The sequence below is a fragment of the Pholcus phalangioides genome, unplaced genomic scaffold (genome assembly GCF_987345545.1).
Source record: "Pholcus phalangioides strain wild (caught in Gottingen) unplaced genomic scaffold, Ppha-v1.0 ptg000013l_1, whole genome shotgun sequence".
Taxonomy (NCBI): domain Eukaryota; kingdom Metazoa; phylum Arthropoda; class Arachnida; order Araneae; family Pholcidae; genus Pholcus; species Pholcus phalangioides.
The window spans coordinates 2480458-2501330 of NW_028301606.1; the positions used below are offsets into that span (position 1 = coordinate 2480458).

The 20873-nt window shown below is 36.1% G+C and overlaps 1 protein-coding gene across 1 annotated transcript; it reads right to left on the reverse strand.

Annotated features, from left to right (window-relative positions):
* Positions 1–296: 296 nt before the first annotated feature.
* Positions 297–19081, reverse strand: LOC149078473 (calcyphosin-like protein). Its single transcript, XM_089240587.1, has 5 exons — positions 18957–19081; positions 12740–12869; positions 11404–11581; positions 8902–9111; positions 297–633 (listed from the first exon to the last, which is right to left on the reverse strand). Exons 2-5 carry the CDS (start codon positions 12811–12813, stop codon positions 532–534), a joined length of 564 nt encoding a protein of 187 aa, XP_089096713.1. The 5' UTR covers positions 12814–12869; positions 18957–19081; the 3' UTR covers positions 297–531.
* Between the last annotated feature and the right edge of the window lie 1792 nt (positions 19082–20873).

Here is a 20873-nt window from a genome sequence, read left to right on the forward strand (position 1 = left end):
GGGTCACATTTGGCCCGCGGACCATGGGTTGAGCATGTGTGCTGCGAATAATGTGAAATATACAGTCGAATCCCGTTTAACGAATACCGTTATAGCGAAAATCTCGTTTTAACGAACACTTCTCTAATCCCCCAGATAATTTTATGTAGGAACAATACTAGAAAACTTGGAGTTCCTTTATAACGAAATTTCATTATAACGAAGTGATTTCTCTGGTCTCTTGGAGTTCGTTAAAACGGGATTCGACTGTATTCAAAGCCCTAAACTTAGCTCAAATTGACGCACAAAAAATGGCATAAAGTTGTCAAAGATTTATTTCCACGAATGCAACGATGTAAAATGTCTAAAATTGAATTCACTTTGGCGAAAAATACTCTTGATCGCGTGTAGTAAGAAGCCTATTCCAAGCTCGTATATATCAGATAATTAATACCGCAAATTACAATCTCAAATGCGCAAGAATTTTCATTTTTTATATCATGGGAGAAAATAACAATATAGTTCTGTAAGAAATTAATTATTATTTTTCTCTCAAAGCTTCCAGGCGCTTTTCATCATCGTCACGAAATACTCGTCGGTATCGATGTTGGAACTGACGCCAGTGTAATAATCGATGAATTCTTGCTTCGTTACCTGAAAATACATGAAATTATTGTTGTAATGATCGTTTTATGGCCGACACTTCTTCTAAAATGAAGTCTATTGAAAGAGATAATTTCAAAAATATAGTGAGAAAAATAATTTCAGTATTTATATATAAAAATACGAAAATTTATAATTTCTACAGATAGTGAAATAATTTTTAGAACTAATGAGCGAGAAATAATTTTTAGAACTAATGAGAGAGAAATAACAATTTTTAACAATTTTTAAAACTATTGAAATAACAACTTTTAGAAATAATGAAATAACAAATTTTAGAACTAATGGAATAACAATTTTTAGAATTAATGAAGATCCAGAGAATTTATGAAGAAATAAGTTCATACTTATTGAAATAAACGATAAATGAAAGAGATAATATATTTTCTGAATTGGGGAAAATTTTAAATCGGTGAAATTTGTAATTTTACAATCAATGAAATAAAAATTTTTAGAATTAATGAAATAAACAATTAATGTGAAAGAGACGATTTCTGAATAAATGAAAACTAGACATCAGTGAAATTTACAGTTTTAGAGTCGAAGAAGTAAAAAAATTTAGAATTAATGGAGGAATAACTTTAGAATTATTAAAATAAACAATAAATGAAAGGAATAAATTAAGAAAGAGAAAAATTCAGATAATTTCAGAATTAATTAAAGAAATGATTTTGAAATTAACGAAGGAATAATTGTAGAGTTAAGGAAATAATTCATAAAATTTCAGAAATTTGAAACAATCTTCTATATATATAAAATTGATTTTCTGTGTGTGTGTGTGTATGTTCTCTATACAAATCTACAATTTTAGATCGATCGTCGCCAAATTTTGCATGTATACCAAATGGGACCCGACTTGAACGATAGGCTACTTTAAAATTTCGTCAGACCAGGGCAAATGACCCAAATGGGCAAAAAACTGTCCGGCAACAATGGTTTTTGGGCCTCAACAATCACTTTTTCGAACGTTTACTTTGGTTACCGTGGTTCCCTAGCAATGCGTTTCAGACGTGTATATGCCTTTACAACGGTTTGTCACTTCTTTAATCCTGTTAGTATATGTATGATAGTTTATGCCTTTATAATGGTTTGCCACATTTTCAATATACTCTCAGTAATGAGGCTTTTTGAATAGACGTCATAATCATCATCAGCATCGCTTTGAGAGTCAGGAAAAGGGTGATCCTCATAGAAATCAGTGCTAAAATTGTCGATTTTACTGTAGAGATGCGGAAATTTGGTGGGTTTTCCGTCACAAATCAATAATTTCAAAAATTGTATTGTATTCTCGATTTTTGAAATATTCAGTTCGCTTAGAGATATACGAAGCCCAGGAGATTAAATATGAAGTAATTAGCCAAACCTATACTTTTGAGTTGGATATTCGAGCAATATCATTGATTTCATTTATATCTTCTCAAGTATGAAAATTAATGTCTCCATATTGTCTCTTTTGATATTTATTTGCATAAATGCATGTGGGTTAGGATATTTTAAAATTAGTTATGAGCCCGTGAAAAGTGCATCGAAAAAATTCCACAGCTTTAACCAAGGATTTTTAGAAGCTGGAACAGACAGATGGATAACTTCAGGGGGGGGGGGGGGGATCGAAATACCTAGCGCCCCTTAAAAAAAGAATATATATATATATTCATTTCTACGTTTCTGTGTAAATCTAGATTTGTTTATTTCATGAGTCGCCATATTGGTTAACTTGGACACGGTTTGTATGTCCCTCAAGAAAAAGAGAGGGAGATATCACGTGATCCAAAAAAGCCTCATTGAAGAAAACCCGGGCAGCGCCGGGTATTATGGCTAGTAGTTTTATAATTAACGAATAATTTTATAACAAATGATGGAAATGAATCACAATTAATGAAGGAAATGGTTTTACAATTAATGAAGGCAATAATTTTATAATTAATGAAGGCAATAATTTTATAATTAATGAAGGAAATTATTTGTAATTTGTGTTAATTGCATTTTTAATTGGGTTGCTGTATTTTTGAAACACATGACAACCATATTTTTATGGGCATCTTTTTATCAGCCACCTCGTTGGGCATTTTGCCTGTTGTGGCGTTGTATTTGTATTTGTATTTGTATTTTATAATTAATGAAGGAAATGGTTTTATAATCATTAAAGTAAATATAAAAAATGAAAATATACGGAATTAATGAAATTTATTATTTTAGAAGTAATGAAATAAACTTGTTTAGAATTAATGGAGATTCATATTAAAAAAATTATCATAGAAATAATAACACGATTAATGAAAGAGATTATTTTAGAATTAAAGAAAATTTGAAATTTATAATTTTTGAATTAATCAATAAAAAAATTTAGTATTTTTTGAAAGAAATAATTTTAGAGGAATTATCGAAGGAAAAATTAACGAAAGAGATAATTTCGAAATTGATGAAAAAAAATTTGGAATTAATGGAATGAATTTATACCCCTCATATATACATATTTAAAAAAAACACACGTGCACACAAATTCGTACCCAAGGGCACCGACCAGACAATTATAAAGCTAGTCAGTCATCCGAGGCTGGAAGTTACCTAATGGTGCGTAACGTTATCTATGAACCCGAATAGCTGTCGGGCATGGTAGGATGCCGTAAGACAGCACGTGAATTTCATTTAAACCGTCGATTCTACTAGGTTACGGGTTCATTTTGAATGGCAGGCAAAAACCTGGTGGGATCTCTCCACGTGGACCAACTCCAATTCCTCTGAAAATTGGCACTTCGAAGCAGCGACACAACTATTGTAAAATTATTGGTGATACAATTAATACTTCACGCGTATAAACGGGCCTTTATACAGTTCATTTCCAAAGTTTAGATGTATAATGCGCTTTTCTTAAAATAACAATAAAAATACGGTGAGTTAAATTAGCATATTTTAATGGGTAATACCTGAAGCATTTCTACATTTACAGAAAAAAAATGTCTACGAAAGAATATTTATAATATTTATAATATCGAAAATACAAAAAAAAATGGTCGTTTCAAACGTTGAGGAAATTCAAATTTACAGGCTTTTAGTAGCTCTAAAAATAATTAATAATTTAATTTATATAATATTTATATAATCCACCGTGGGTCTCATTAAATTCTGCACGGTTTCAACCTGAAAACTTCACCAAGCTTCCTTGATAGAGTTCTTCATCAGTCATCAACAGTCGAATACTGTATTTCACTTGCATACACATTTATGGTAAGTATACCCCATACATTTCTAATGGGATTCAAGTCAGGGCTCGTCGATGGCCAGTATAAAATCGATACATTTTCATGATTAAAAAATTTCTTTTTTGACAGCTGATCTTTGAATAGACACGTTATAATGTTGAATTGTCCAGTTTGGTCTACCTAAATTTTCTCTAATCGATAGCAAGTTGTCCTTGAGGGTCTCCTTGGTATCAGAGTTTTGACGACCAGTTTCAAAAGTTAAGGAAGCCTGAACATGAAAAGCTGCCCATGTCATTATCAGCCTTGCGGTCTGGTGAAAAAAGTTCTTGGTTTTTTCCTACTTCGAGCCAGTAGGAAGACTATCCGTCTGTGACATATAAGTTCCATTTTTTTTGCACCACTAAATATCATATTTGTGTCCGTAACGCATGATTTCGTGCCCGTTTCAGTCTTTCGTCACCACCTCCCTTCTGTGCTTCCTTGTTAGAGGCGATTTACTTTACTGCCCATTCTTTTACGAATCAAATATCAAGCTTCTTCGATCGGTCGTAAACTGTATCCATGATCTTTTATACAATTTCACGCGTGGTCATTTTTTTTTTTGCGTTGAAGCAAATCTCTCTCAACGGTTTCCCTTCGCATAAACTTGTGCCGCGCTGCTTTCCGCAATGAGATTTCGGCTTTTAAACTCACGTTGAGTCAATACACAATAAACACTACATTTCGAGCTGCTTAAAGCAATTGCAATGCCTTTTACAGTGTTTCTTTTTGCTGTCGTATTAGTACTCGAATGATTTCATCGTACACAATATGCCATGACTCTTCAGCAATTTTTATTTAAACGGAAATCATTCCGATAGCTTTCCACTTTTATAAGATCACGTCATTGATACGTCATATAGACGTCATCTTTGAAATCTGCATATAACCGGAAGTTTTTTTTTCCTAAGTGTTTGAGACAGCCATTTTTTGTATTTTCGATATTCTAAAAATGTAAATGTTGTTTCGTACATTCAAATACGGGTAAATCGTTTTATCTGCATTTTTAACACCGCTTTTTCCTAACTTTATTCTGTTTTTCGAATTCGAATATCTCAATGAATATTGCTATTTGTATTTATTTATAATATTTTAAAAACGTGGAATTTTTTGTTGTCATCAGGAGAGACAGGGAAACCACTTGGTAATTGGATTCTTGAGCACATGGTATCCGCATAAAAAAGTTAACATTTTTATTGTAATAAGTATACGACTCCTTGCAACATGGATGACCTATCTGAGTATTACACGTTATTTGGATACTTTTTGTAATTGCAAGTATGCCTCTAGGATCAACAGTATGCTAGTAAACTACCATACGCCCTGTTAGCTATGCACCCTGTATACAGGGTGTCCTGTAAGTGCTAATGCGCTCTTTATCTCATCAATCGTCCTTCGTAGAGAGGTATCATTTTAATTTAAAAAATGCTCAAAAGGCATTCAAACATTACCACGTACCAGTTTTGAGAGTGAAAATACTGTTGAGCAAAATATAAAAAACATAAATTTTTATACGATGAGAGTCTGACATGATACCCACACGACCGCACAGCGGTTCAGTGACACAACTAGACTCTGTCAGCCAGGTCATTCATGTATTTTGGCGCCTCCCTATGATATTGGAAGAGCAGTTGAGGATAAATTCTGCACCCCTCTCCTTGGTTGGTCCTTGACATGAAAAATCATTTGTTTCTCAATAAACCTGAAATTACTTCTGTGAATAATTCTGTAATTATTTTTTAATAATTTAAGAGATAGTTTCTATCACTAATTTCGAAATTATTATTTTTTCATTAATTTCGAAATTATTATTTTTTCATTAATTTCGAAATTATTATTTTTTCATTAATTCCGAAATTATTTGTTTTTCAAAAATTACATATTTCTTTCAGTAATTATAAAATTACATTTCTATTATTTAGACATTTTTATCAATTACGAAATAATTTCAATAATTCTGGAATTATATACTTTATTAATTTTGAAATAATTTCTTTCAAATTTATTCTGATTTTTTTTCATTAAAGTGTTGTTTAGCATTCCTATACGTAAAGAATGCCTTTTTTGGATGTCGACTTTTCCGTCCTGAAATATATGAAATCAAGGACCCAAAAAAAAACCCCAAAAAACTGATGTCCCCTCAAACTTTTTCAGATATACTGGCAATATATATATGTTCTGGTAAATGTGATAAATCGGTTATTATACATACTTACCGATCGTCTTGGTGAGTTATCACACTTTTACCGGCGAATATATATAAGGATGGCGTCACTCTCCGCTACCATACGAAGGTTTTTTCAACAACTGGCTGTTGCGAAGATATATTTTGGAAAGACAGAAAATTGAACTTCTCTGAGTGAAAGCACGTGGGTTCGATTCCCCGCAGGGCAGTTGAATTTTTTCTCTTTCCAAAATATATCTTAGCAACAGCCAGTTGTTAAAAACACCTTCGAATATGTATAATACCCAAAGAAAGGCCCTAGAGATGGGAGGACTTGGGATGGGGGGGGGGGGGGGGGTCTGGTCCTCTTCCCGAAATGTGAGGAAAATGACTGAAAAAAGGGGTAAATACGGCCAAAATCTATTGTTCGACCACGTTGCCTTCCCCCCCCCCTCCCCAAATGCAAGCGGTCCCCCTCCGAATAAAATTTTTGGCAACGGGCGTGACCCAAAAAAGCATCTCTCTCTCTCTCTCTCGTTGTTAAATTTCATAAATACTTGAAATTTATCACCTTTATCTGTGATTATGCATAATACCTAAGTGTAATTGGTGAATTTGATAAATATGAAAAAAAATTCCAAATGAGTATAGAGTATGCATGATTCGATATAATGATAGTCGGACCCCGATATAATGATAACAAATTTTACGATCGTAATCCGATATAATGATACAACATATATGTGAATTATCATATATAGCAAGGGTGCTCAACCTTTAGGAGAGTACTGGCCACATTGTTATTGATTTGAAAACGTGCCGCATGGTACTTAATAATGTAATCTGGAACAGCGCTGAGGTTATTTATATGATTTGTAAATGCGCCGTGGGGCACTTGGGTGATCTAAAACGAAAAGCCGCAGACCAACTAATTGATCTGGAATTGTGCCACGGGTCATTTAAGTGATCCGGAACTACGAGCAATCTAAAACTGGGCAGCGGGCCACGGTTCCAGCCAATTAAGAGGTCCGGAAATGTGCTACGAGTGACTCAAATCATCTGTAAATGTGCCGTAGGTCACGTAATGTATCTGGAAATGTTCCACAATGACTCCAGTGATGTGAATCTTCGCCGGGGGTTACTGGAGTGATCTGGAACTACACCACTTAAGTGATCTGAAAATGTGCTCCGGGCCACCTGAGTAATCTGAAACTGTGCCAAGGGTCACTTAGGCGATCAGTAAATGTGCCTCAGGTCACTTAAGTGATCTGGAAATGTGTCACGGGCTACTTTAAGTAATCCAAAACAGTGTCGCGAGATGCTTATGTTATTTGGAACTGCGCTGCGGATCACTCAAGTGATCTGTAAATATTCCGCAGGTCACTTGAGTGATCTAAGAATGTGTCACGGGTCACTTAAATTATCTGAAAATGTACCGCTTTTGAGAGGTGAGTGCTCTAGAACTACACCGCGCATCACTCAAGTGATCTGTCAATGTACCGCTTAGTTCATTTTTACAAAATTAGGTTTTTAGGTCACGGGCCACATCCAAAGACCACATTTGGACACCAAGGGCCACATTTGGCCCGCGAGCCATGGGTTGAGCATGTTTGATGTATGGAATATCATATAATACGATTTATCATGTTTATATCAACGATGCTTGGGTGCTATGCACAAGCGCTGGTAAAAGTGATAAGTCGGGCTCGGTTTTTTTGTCTTAGCATATTTATTTATTTATTGCATATTTCGCTATTTATGCGTGATAGAGCATATTTTCAAAATTTTAAGGCATAATGCATTTTGCATATTTCATAATTTTTGGTAAAAAGTAAATTTTTCCCTGCTATTCCAATTTCGTTTCAGACAGGGTTTTTCGGTTCCCGCCTCTGACGAGAGCTCCAAAGGCTTAATTAGATTGTTATGCACTAATAATGAAACGTCATTGCTGATTGGTAAAAAATCCTGAAATTCAGGTTTTAAACCAATCAGCAATGACATTGAATTTTTAGAGCATAAAAATGTTAGCCCTTTAACGACAAGTTTTTATTAAATAAAAACAATTATTAAAGGTGTGTGCGTGTTTTAAATATTGTGCAATGCTTAAGCTAAATACAGTACATGACTAGATTCCTTTACCTATAAATAGCTGCGCATTAACTCTCAATTTGTGGAGTAAAAAACTAACTCAAAAGGGAAATTTTTGTGGGAAATTTTAGCTCAGAAATGAAAAAAATCTTTGGACATATTTTTCGTTTTATAGGGAATATTTACAGTTTTTAAGGGCATAAATGCATTTTTTATAGATCATTTTTTGAAATATTTAGGGCATAAAAAACCTAGCCCTAGTGATAAACTTACGATAATTTATCAAACTTGCCAAAATGCTCAACGAGATTATCCATAATAACCTAAACGAGATTATCCATAATAACCTAAACGAGATTATCCATAATAACCTAAACGAGATTATCCATAATAACCTAACCGGGGTTATCACAATTACCGTGTAACATATCAAATGCACAGCGTTACTTATGAATCTAGAAAGCATCTCACAATCCTTAATATCGCAGTATAACTCTCAGTAGCCTGCGGGCTTAATCAAATTAATTTTTATATTTTATCGTCTTTCAGTGTTTTAGCCGTTTTCTTAAAAAGGTGAGTCGACCACGGCCCACAAAATATCAGAGGCCCACATGTGGCCTGAGAGCCATGTGCGTTGAAGATCTCTACTCTAATAGGTCATAGTTCGATCCCAACAATGGCCATTGGATTTAATTGGTGCATTCCTAGCCTAAATCAACCAGTTAGAACGCAAGAAAGGGCCATAGCGCAAATGAAATGGAACAATACCTTTCCATCAGGATTGTTAGGTCCTTCGAAGCTGGACATGAACTCCAGGAAGACTTGGTCCTCCGTCTTTTTGCCTTCGATGACCTCCGGGTGCTGAGAAGCATCGTATACGCCTTTGATGTCTTCCAGGGTGATTACGCCATCTCCGGTCTTATCCATCTTCGCGAATGCTTGGCTGATCAAATCCAAGCGATCCTCCGACAGTGGCGGCTGTAAAAAATATTCAAAATAAAATTATGGTGGTTGCTTTGAATGCACAGTACGTATTATATGATTGGCATATGTCAAGGACTATTATAAGGGGTCATTCAAGTATTACGTCATCATCGATGGGGGGGGGGGGGGATTTGGATAATGCTTATGTCATCGACCACCCTTTATGAAAATATGAGTTAGGATTCAAGGGGGCAGAGATGATGACGAAATTTTTCTGACAAAAGGGGGGAGGGGGTCAGCGTTTTGCTGACTTTTGCTGACAAGGAGAGTGGGGGAAGGGGTCAAAAATGGCTAAAAATTTTCTTACGTAATACTTGAACGGCCCCTAACCAGGGATACTTCAAAAGATTTCGGAGGGTCCTTGAACGGGGAAAAAAAATTATCTTATTATTTATCGTTTGATCACTCACTGGCCTAGTCCCTCGCTCTCTAAGAGAGGTGGATTAATGGTTTCAACACCTGTGGGTTATAAATCTCCCATTCTACTAACTCTTTGGGACCACTCATTCTTCAAATCTGCCGCTTCTCCAAACTTGCTGCCCCCTTTTATAGCCCGCTAAACCCCCCTCCCCCCCCAGAAGTTTCAGAACCCTCTATTACATGCTTAAGTAGTGAGCGAGTGCTGAGGAGAATTGATTTTTAGAATTCATTTTTGTTTTGAATGAATTTATTTCTAGTTGCAGTTGCTGCCCTGCTTATGAATAGTTGTATAATGCACAAGGACCCGGCTAATCCGAGCAGCTCAAAAACAATTGCGAGATAAGGATCAAGATATAGGAGCAGGTACATCCCCCACCCCCGCCCCAGTTACTGAAAACTCATACAAGCTTGCCTCGAGGCTGGGGCTTGATTTCTATTGATGTTAATCACAGTTAAATTCAATTACGTCCCCCCCCCCCTAATTCACCAAGAAAAAGATCGGATGTGTACTTGATAAGACGGCCCTGCCCGTACGGTTTGTTTTATTTTTCCACTGAATATATCTACTGTCATTGTGAAGAAGAAATATAGGCACCAAGCTCCATCGATTCTCGATAGATTTTAACGGAATCAGATCTGTAACTCTTGCCTAATACACACATACGCACGCACGCGCGTCGGGATACACATTGTCTCTAAATATTTAAAATACTAACACACCGCTGATCCGAATTTTTACCGAGTCCCGGTATCAGTCAAGGAGCTTATTTTCAAAATGGAATTTTTCCATTTTTTTTTAAATTCACTTTTCAATGGTTTTTGAATCTCTGGGATGAGCTGTGTCATATTACGGGACAGAATTTTTTCAAACTGGAATATTTTTTAGTAGATATGTAAAGTTAGTGGTTTTTCTACCAAAAGGGAACATATATCCACCTTTCTCACTTAGTTTGGCATTTTTCATTCAAAAGGGAACCTAACAATGCAGTTTTCCTATTTGTGTTAAGAAATTTTTTTCAAAACTTCACATTTTTCAGGTACGCTTTCAAAGCCGTATTTTACAATAGAACCTCTCGGTAACCTCATGGGGACCGAACATTTCATCCGCTAACGAGAGGTATCCGTTAATGGATAGTAAAATAAATCGAGTCCCGTCAGCGTAATTTAAAAAAGTGTCTGTTAGTGGAGGTGTCCGCTAACAGGAGTGTCCGTTATCAGAAGTTTTACTTTAGAATGATCGTGTTTCTTGTATTACTCACGAGAGATTAGTAAGGGTGCCTTCCTTGGCTAGGTGAAACCTTCTGGAATCAACCGGTGACATAGAAATTCCCAATTTTTCATACTTAACCAGCTCCAGTTTTAATCAAAAGATGACATTTCAACTAATTTTCTTTGAAAACGAAATATTTCCAAAATTTAAACGTAGATAACTCCCTTTCCTAGATGATCAAGAAACATAATATTTAAACATTCTTATACCACTCCCTTATGCTGCTCTACCTGTTGGGCTATTTTGCTAAGCGGCCCATTCCTGAGAAAACATTTTTTCCCCAGGAACAATGATGTTCTGTAGCCTTTACCCAGCTGGTAAGCTACTGGTGCATACCAATATTCATACTTACTTTCTAAAATTACAATGGCAACTCTCATTGCGAAGAGAGCATTCTCCCAGTGCTGTCCACCCGGCCACGGCCCAGGGGCCTCACAAAAATGAGATCTGGCAAAAATTTCCTAGAATTTACCAGGTAGGGCCTCAGTAAAACCACTTGGCCCGGAGGCCCATGATGCTCTTAAGACGGCCCTGCATTCTCCCCCCCCCCCCCCAGCCTCTTGGAGCCTTACTGTAAACATCGAGTCAAGACTTACACGAACAGCTCGAAGAAACTCGTTGAAGCTGACAGTACCGCTGCCGTCCCTGTCGAGTTCTTTGAAGAGCGTGTCCACTTCTGCAGGTGACATGTCAGCGCCGTATTCCTGCAGGCCGTACTTCATCTCTTCCCGGTCCAGTTTTTTGTCGCGGTTGTCATCCATTAAACGGAATGCCCTGAAATTAAGATGAGCATATATCATTCAGAAAAATACGGGAAATGGTGGTCCTAAATACTACTTAACTATTTACTCTTACTTAACCGTACATGCACCACGTAAAAATTCATCTGATTTTAATCACAAATTTCCTTAAATTTAATCACTTTTACCGGTGATTATGCTCAGTACCCAAGTGTCGTTAGTAAATTTAATAAGTACTAAAAAAATCCTGTTTCATGATCGGTATTACGTATAATACCCAAGCGTCACGTCGTTGATAAGCATGATAAATCGTACTATATGAGATACTATGCATGATAATTCGTACAGGTATTGTATCGTTATATCGGGGGTACAATCGTAAAATTTGTAATCATTGTATCGGGTCTGACTATATTCGTCACACGTACTTGACTCATTTGGAATTTTTTTCATATTTATCAAATTCATTAATTACACCAATGTATTATGCATAGTCACAGATAAAGGCGATAAATTTCAAGTATTTATCAAATTTTCCAAAGATCACTTAGTTATGCATAATCGCCGTAAAAGTGATAATGCTTTAGTATTTATCAAATTTAACAACGACTCTTGTGTGGGTATTATTCATATTCGCCGGTAAAAGTGATAAATTTATCAAACTTACGTCGACGATAATAACGATAATTTTTAGTAACATGCACAAATGCACATTTCTTCCATACATTTGTATTCCATTTTTTTCCGTCTCAAATATTGAAAAATCGCCAATTCTAACCAAGAAAAGAGCCGCCAAGCGTAGAAAAACGTGCCATTTACCAGGAAAAAAATTACAAAATTAGGGGTTGTTACAAATCACGGTGGATTTAAATGTATTTTACGGAAATAAACGTTGCGCATTACAAATGTGTAAGACAAATACGTATTTTTATTTATAGCCCCAGTCATCGTAACGTAATTATGAGCAATGAAAATTATCTTCATCCATGATTTCAGTTGAGATTACGAATTCAAGTAAGCTTCATTGAAAATACAACAAGAAACAACAGGACACTTTTATGAATTAAATTACGGGAAAAAATACGAGTTATATGGTCACCCCATTTATATATAATGCATACATAAATAAAAATTAACTATCGTGACCTCTGGTCGTCTTCAATCTCCATTCCCATACAATAAATTCAATTACCTGGACAGTCCAATGATACCATTGGCTCCTCTCTCGCGGCAGATCTGACGCAGCTTTTCGAGAGCTTCAGACATTTTTCTCGTTCGATTGGCGTGAATGACCACAGGTGGTTATATAGCACCAACGTTATCTGTAATTATATAAATGAAAAAATGTTGTTTTTAATCACTTATTTATGCGCAGAATGAAGCGTGGGTTAGACTAATGAATGTCAAGTTCTGTCTGGTTGCAAATGCCGGCGTCTGATAACACAAACGCGAAAAAAAAATTACAAGGTTCAGTACGAACGATGAGGTGGAAAAGGAAGAAGCACCATCAAATATACCAGTTGTGAAACAAGAAAAGGAAAATGACCCTGAGATTTTTTTCTCATTATCTTTTATAGAGTTGTAAAGAAAGATGGTGCTTTTTAAAAGCGCCATCTGCCAGATTCATTGTCTACGGGGCGGCCTCCATTACCGTCAGCGTGACTCAGTTCCCGCCATGATTCTTGGTGATGATGCTGGTCATGACGGGTTTGATCGTTGTTTTTTTTTTTGTTTTTTGTTTTTTTTGAAGAAATATACATCTTTCATATATTAGCTGTCGTGGAAGACTCCTCGTGAACAATAATCCTTAGTCGTTTTATCGTTTTAAAAGCATCCCCGACAAAGTGATGTGTGGAAGCCCTCTACCTAGTTGGAAGTATCTACCTACCAATTTACATATTTAAAGTCTAGAAAGCTATATTGTCAGATCTCATTGTCGTTCTGGCCCCCATCTATTTGAGGCCCCTATGCAAGGGACCTAGACGTTATAAAAGTCACGGCTATTGATTTAGCTGAAGCTATGGGAAGACGAGCATTTCATTCTATGAACAACTCTTTATTTAACTTGTCTGTTCCATGAAATCAAGGAAGCCTGGAGCTGAAAATGACAAGAGGAAGCAGAAATAAAGACGCTGAAGGGGGAGAAATTCTTCGATCCCCGCAGGTTGCACAGTCGTGGTAGGCTGACGTTTGTTTCCTGCGGTTTTTCGACTTCGAAAAGCGAATGCGAGTCGATTTCTTAATTAAAAAATATCGCTGCAGAAAGCAACAAACCCTTCCACGATACATGACACTTGAAGTATAGATAAAATATACTAACTTCCCACACAAAACTAGATACGCAGGCAGACTGTTTACCGCAGTTAACACGGCAGACTAGCACTACACACATACACTCATCCTCTGAAAGGAGATATAACGATAGCAAATAGTTCAACGAAGGTGCTAGAACTGGGGTCGAGCTCGGTTCAGCAGAAGTAGAAGGGATCCAGAGATTCAGAAGCTTTGAATCCTTGTTCGGGCTCGGGCATGGATTGGTTGATATTATTCATATGTAATTTTTATAGCACCTCCGCCGTTGCATGAGAATATTCTTTATTGTTTATATTGCAATTTTTAACATATTCATTTTTTGTTAATTATACTATTTTTATCTGTAACTGCTATCTTTTTTATATTTTTTTCCCATCATATATCTGAAAATAATATCACTGTACTATATTTTTTAAACCTATTCATTGTAACAACCAGTATGGGACATCTGTCTCCTTGGTTGCCAATAATATCATATAACATGTATTCACACAAATTTTAAAATAAATTTGAATTGAAAAATTGAATTGGATATCTTTGTGCAATCCTTCGGAAGAACCGAATCTAAATCATAGGCCGTGATCTAATCAGCTCTGGCATCGAAAAATAACCCTATCAGGAAAACCGCCACCGGAAACGTCGTAAGACGATTCCGTTAAACATTAAATTAGTTCAGCCATTCCTTGCTGCCATTTTTTACGGTAATTTATAACAAATCATGACTGAACAATCAAAATCGTTGTAATGACAATTTTCATCGAGGTTATATTGGTAAAACATAACGACACAATAATCAAATAATAGCAGGATTGATAAGTTTATGCCATAGTGGAAAAAACCACGGTAAAAACCATAGAAAAAAACCGCCTCGGCAAAAATAGTTTAAAAGAATTCAAAATTTGAAGTTTTACTTTCATGAAGCAAGTTCTAAGAATATTAACTCACTTCGCAAAGATGAAATATTTAAAACTATTTTTTTTATCCCTGGAATAGGCTGTTTTCCTTTCAATGAGACATAAGGGTTAGAGATAAATATGATTAAAAACAATTTTTTCCAAGCAAGTTGCTTGTACAAGTTCTCAATAAAGCATATGTCTTTCCCTAATAAAAACCAACAACATGAATTGTAGATACAAAATTCTCTTCTCATTTCAGTGGTTTCAATAAAGGTCAGTGAAGTTAGTGCCACGAAGCTGCATGCCAAAGTATTAGATAGGTAATATGTAAATAAATCACCATCATTGACTAAGCTCGCAGTATTTTAATTTTCAACCTTTGTTAAGATTTTTATTAATTTCGTTTTTCGTTAGGCATCTCTTAAATTAAAAAAAAACATTGCAATAGCCTGCTATTTTAACATTATGTATATCCTATTTACATCCTATCTACAAGGATTATAAAAAGAGATGGCAAAATATGGGAAATTTAGCCATATGCACACGGTACTAGAGCTATTACAACCAGGATGAAAGCACGTAAAAGAGTAACACAATTATAAATCTTGTAATTCTGGTTTTTTTGTAGTAGTATGAGGGATCTTTTTCCCCTATTGCGCAAGTTGATAATCCAACAATCAAAATTTAAATTCACCACTTCATATAGGAACTGTTCAACAAACTTTGAACTTTGAATATGTTTACGTACTAAAGAGGACAACTGAGAATGAAAAGAGGCGTTATTTTTTCGGCATATGTAGCATTTTTTCATTATTGTTGTTGAGGGAAATGAGCTTGTTAAATACCATGCTTAAACAGTTTTGCTCGAAATACACACCACTAACACTAAAAGCCCCCACAATTGATAATATTGATATTATTGACCGACTTCAATAATATTAATAGAGGTATGAAAAGAAATAAGTTGTGGAAAACTGTATCCATCAAAACGGTAGTTCTAATGACTGATAATTGCACGACATCCATAATGTAATATTGCTTACATTTGTTTTTCGTTTATGCCGTTTTTTCTCCCATTTTTGCCATTTTTATAAATTTTTACTTGTTTTTTTTTTCAACTTTTTGCCTTTTGAAGACAAAAACCCAACCCTGAATAGTAGTGAATAACTTATCTTCTTTTTAAATTATTATATTCTAAAATTTAATTTTGTAGCATTCTCTTTATTTCACCCATCCAAATTTCTGAATTATCAGCGGCGATAAAGGGAAATGTCCTTCACGGCACCGCTACGAGTGAGAAGAGTATTAAATTCCTTTCGGCACCTAGCTCGATCTCGAGGCATTTCAATGGAATCGTATTCTGATAACAATGTGTAATAAAACTTCAACCCAAAATATGTTCAAGCATTTGCCTGGTTCATATCACAATACCCCCCCCCCCCCATTATTCCGAGGAATTTCTAGCCGATAGGAAACCGCAGGAGAAAATCGAAACAAAAAGAGTAAGACGGGGCAGAAAATGTCAAGATGATGTGACAGGACCAAGTATCGATAAATACAAGTACAGATTAAAGCATGGCCTCCCCCCCCCTCCCCCTACGTCCCGTGGGCAAAAAATTGGCCCTCGGAGTCATCCGACGTAGCATAACCTCAAACCTTAATTTCGTAAAAATCAACCAACTCTCACATTTACAGATCACTTAAGTGACCCGTGGTGCAATTCCACATCGCTCAAGTGACCCGCGGCATATTTACAGATGATTGAGTGACCGGTGGTACGTTGGTACAGTTCCAGAGCAATTAATTGACCCGTGGTACAGTTCCACGTGGCTGCAAGTGGCCCGCGACTAATTTCCAGTTCAGATCACTTAAGAGACTCGCGGCACATTTACCGATGATACAAATGATCCGTGGCAGATCCCCTCAATGGACCCGTGACAGAGTTCTAGATCACTCAAGTAGCTCATGGCACACTGCCCTATCATTAAAGTGACCAGCGGCAGATTTACAGACTACTTAAGTGGCCCGCGATACATTTACAAATCACTTAAGTGGCCCGCGACACGATTTTAAACTAATAAAGCAATCCACATTCTCCTAAAGGTTGAGCACCCTTGGTCTAAAACAAGGGCTGCTGAAAAAAAAAGTACATTGCTTACAAATTGGGTATGCATGAAATTGCACCTGACGCTATTAGATAGCGAGTAAAAGTGCTCGTCTTAGACTGAATCCTATAAGACCAGGATTTTCCCTGAGAGATTTTCTAGTAAATTTAAAACGTATTTAAAAAAAAAAAGAGATAAAATTAATTTCAGGCCCGTTCGTCTACCCTGCCTTTTTCCGAGAGGCTACCTTGAGAAGTACCGTCAAAACCGTGACAAAACCTTAATTATGGATAAATAAGGGTGTTTTGCTCAATTTTAAGGCACTAAAATGCCTTAATTGCTATTACACACTGGATATGAGATCACAACCCTAATATCGCATTTTATGAACTCATCTCGAAATATCTCACAGTATTTTAATCTCATGTCACCATACAATATTGTTTTCCCTCTCCCTATCAGCTTAGGATGACCCAGACGGTAATTTTTGACGGGCTCCCTTTTCTATGAATTTATGCAGAGCGATTCCAAATTCATAAGACAAACTTAAGAGAGGATGTAAAACTACCCTAAACAAGCATCTTTGGTCGTAGAATGCACGGTCAACCATCGCAATAGCAAAGGTGATAGAGGATATTTTCAGAGCAGAGTTCTTTAGTCCCGACCGCTGTCCGTACCCATCATCAAAAGATGAGCACATGAGCACCCTTTTGGCAAGTCTGACATACGAATGCATGAAAAATCAGGATGATTTTAATCCTTGAATGCATTATGCACAGGGTATTTAATAGGGACATTGATAAAATGCTCGCGATCAAGAAATCGCGCACGATCATAGAGCACTATGGGTGCTACTGGGTGCGCCGTGTTGCTCGCGAGCAACAGGTTGAAGATGCCTGTTTTAGAGAGGGCACAACAACACTTCACCAAAAACAAATATCATTTTTTTTCTGACCGATTTGCTGCAATTAGTGCTGTCAATCATTCGAGCGTGCCGGGGGTTTGTAATGTAGTAGGCCTTCTCATGGTGCATCCTGGGTAACGCAAAATCTACCACAAGTCACTGTACCGCTTGATCATTGTTTGACACAGCGTAACCTTGATGGTTTTTGTGCCAATAAAAAAACTAACTTTAATTCAATCCGAAGGTGCGTATGCACCCTCGAATGGTTGATAGCACATGTTGCAGCGAATCCGTTGGAAAGATATATTTGTTTTTAGTGAAGTGTTGTCGAGCACACTCTAAAAACACCCTCTACTACCTTTACTATTGAGATTCCACAGCATATTCTATGATTAAAATGTTTGTTCAAGTGTCCTATAATACCTCAAAGTTTGTCCCACGAATTTAGAGTCACCCTTTTCTGTGCAAAAAAACAACAACAAAAAACAGAAAGTGCTAAATTCATTTCGGGCCCTCCAGCTAGAGTCCTGTCAGCCTACCTCTTGTAGGGGGGCCATGGCGGTAGACCGGAGTTGTGTTCGGTTTGCAAAAAAAGAATGAAAGGGGCCTTGAAAATCACTGTCTTATATCGATAACAATCTAAGCAGCTGACTTTCATTCCAGGATGTTCTATAAATCCTATTCATTCCCGGAAACAGAATCAGGGATCAGGAGAAACAAGCATCATGATCTCGATCATGGGCATTGCTCCCACAAGGACGGGGCTGACAGGGCTGGGGGTCCGAGATAATAAATTATCTACAGAAATGCCCGTGAAAATTCTAGCAGGTGTCCCTAGGCTGGGATCTTTGCCCGCTAAAGATCCCAGTCTAGGAACCCCTGCTCCAGGATGCCGGGGGTCCATGATCACGGGATTTATCGAACATAACATTATCTTCACCTCATTTTTAAATACATAATGCATATCCAGAAACTAATCGCATCATATCTATCCATAAATTAGCCTGTAATAGTTAATCTACACCATATGCCAGAAAATCAAAACCGTTTTGACATCCGTCAAAAAAAGAAGAATTCAATACAGATCAATTAGCAAAATACCTAAAAAATGCTTAATTTTCTTCTTCTTTTTTTTTTCATAAATATCTCGCAATAATATATCGATAAGAAGCAATAAAGAATTTTAAATACCGTGTGTTCCTTCAGTGAATGAGACCTTAAATGAAGAGTCAACACTGTCCTCGGCCGATCCCTGGAAATGAATGGAATGGGATCATAAAAAAGCCGACCGCCACCGCTAGCGGAAATGATGTCACGGTCGCATGCGCAAAAGCAATGATGTCACTTTTTTCTTATTTAACCAAAAAAATATAACAATAAAAAGGAAAAGAAAAAAAGGATGCTTTTCTTTTTCTTCTTATAAAGAAGTTTCTTACAATATAATAAAATAAATAAATAAAATGTAAAAACAAACCACGTACCGCGGCGGAGAATGTCGAGATGAGATAAACAGCGTTACATTACATCCGTGCAATGATTTGAGACGGCTTGAAAAGGCCTGCAGATCTCTTCTTGCATTTAATTAAAAAGAATTATAAATTACTGATAATTTATAAATATTTGAATATTTTATATTGTGTGTTATCTTACCCAAGGGTTTGGTATTTTTTGGGGGGATCCTCCTTGGCTGAATTTATGCATATTTTCATTAAGTGTTTTTGAAAGAACTAAAAATTCCAAAATTGGAGAAAAGTCCGAAAAAATACCAAGGAAAAAAAAAATCAGCTGAGATATACCGTGAAATAATAATTAAACAAAATACAGGGTGTCCCACGAATTTGTAAACAGTTTTGCAATTCATAAAAATTAAATAATTTGGTGTATTTGAAAATACGGCTATAAAAAGTTATTCTCATGAAGGGGGAGTTTTCTAAGTACAAAAAAAAAAAATCAGTTGAAATTTTTGTCAATAGAGGACGTTGGAAACCAGTGCGGCAATAGTGGTTAGGGCTGAACCTTTCTTTTAATATCTTCTGGGTCCGGAGAGTTCGTAAAGCTTCGGCCAGCGATTCGTGGCTGAAGTAAAACAAATTCACCAAACGTTCTTTATCAATCAATTTCAACATCTCAATGAAAACATTATACAGGATGTATAGGTAACAGAGCCTATGGCATTCTACTTTCGAAACATCGATCCTAAAGGTATACTACCAGTAAGAAAAAGTATCCAATTAACGTGTAGTACTTAGATATGCCATTCATGCTGCAAGGGATTTTTTTTTTTTGTATACTTATTAAAATAAAAATGACAACTTTTTATACAGTCCCCGTGTTCAAAAGCCCAGTTAGAAAGTTGTTGCTCTGCCTCTCCGGATACCAACAAAAAAAACTCCACGTTTCCAAGTGCAATATTCGTTGAGAAATTCGAATTCGAAAAGCTGAGGGAGAACAGCATTAAATGCGGGTAAAACGACTTACCAGCTTTCCGTATTAGAATATTTCAATGAATATTGCACTTTGATTTTTTTTTTCTTTTTCTTTTGGCATCAGGAGAGACAGGGCAACAACTTTCTAATTGGGTTTTTGAGCACGCGGGACTGTATAAAAAGTTAACATTTTTATTTTAATAATTATACAATCCCTTGCAACATGAATAACAAATCTGAGTAGACATTAATTGGATAACTTTTCTTAGTGAAAATATGCCTCAAGGATCAATGTTTCGAAACTAAAATGCCATATGATCCAGAAACAGGAAAAAATAAGCTGTTAATCGTACACTCTGCATTTTATAGGACTCTGATTTGCATATTTAAAGTGATTTAATTTCGTGCAGCACTCTCTAGCGATAAACATTTGAACTATTATTTCCCCTTCACCAAAAAAAAAAAAACCCCTTTGTGAGAATAAATTTTTTTGCACTTTCGAATATATACAAAAATTCAATGAAATATACCTTCATTTGAAAAAGAAATTCCTTCAATTTGTATGAATTTTTTTTATTTGTAAACGAATATAGGCGACGGAAACGTTCAATTCTGGTCTGGATTTGCTCGAAATAATACTTTGTAATAAAATTTCTGGTTGTACGAATTGAACCGAATTATA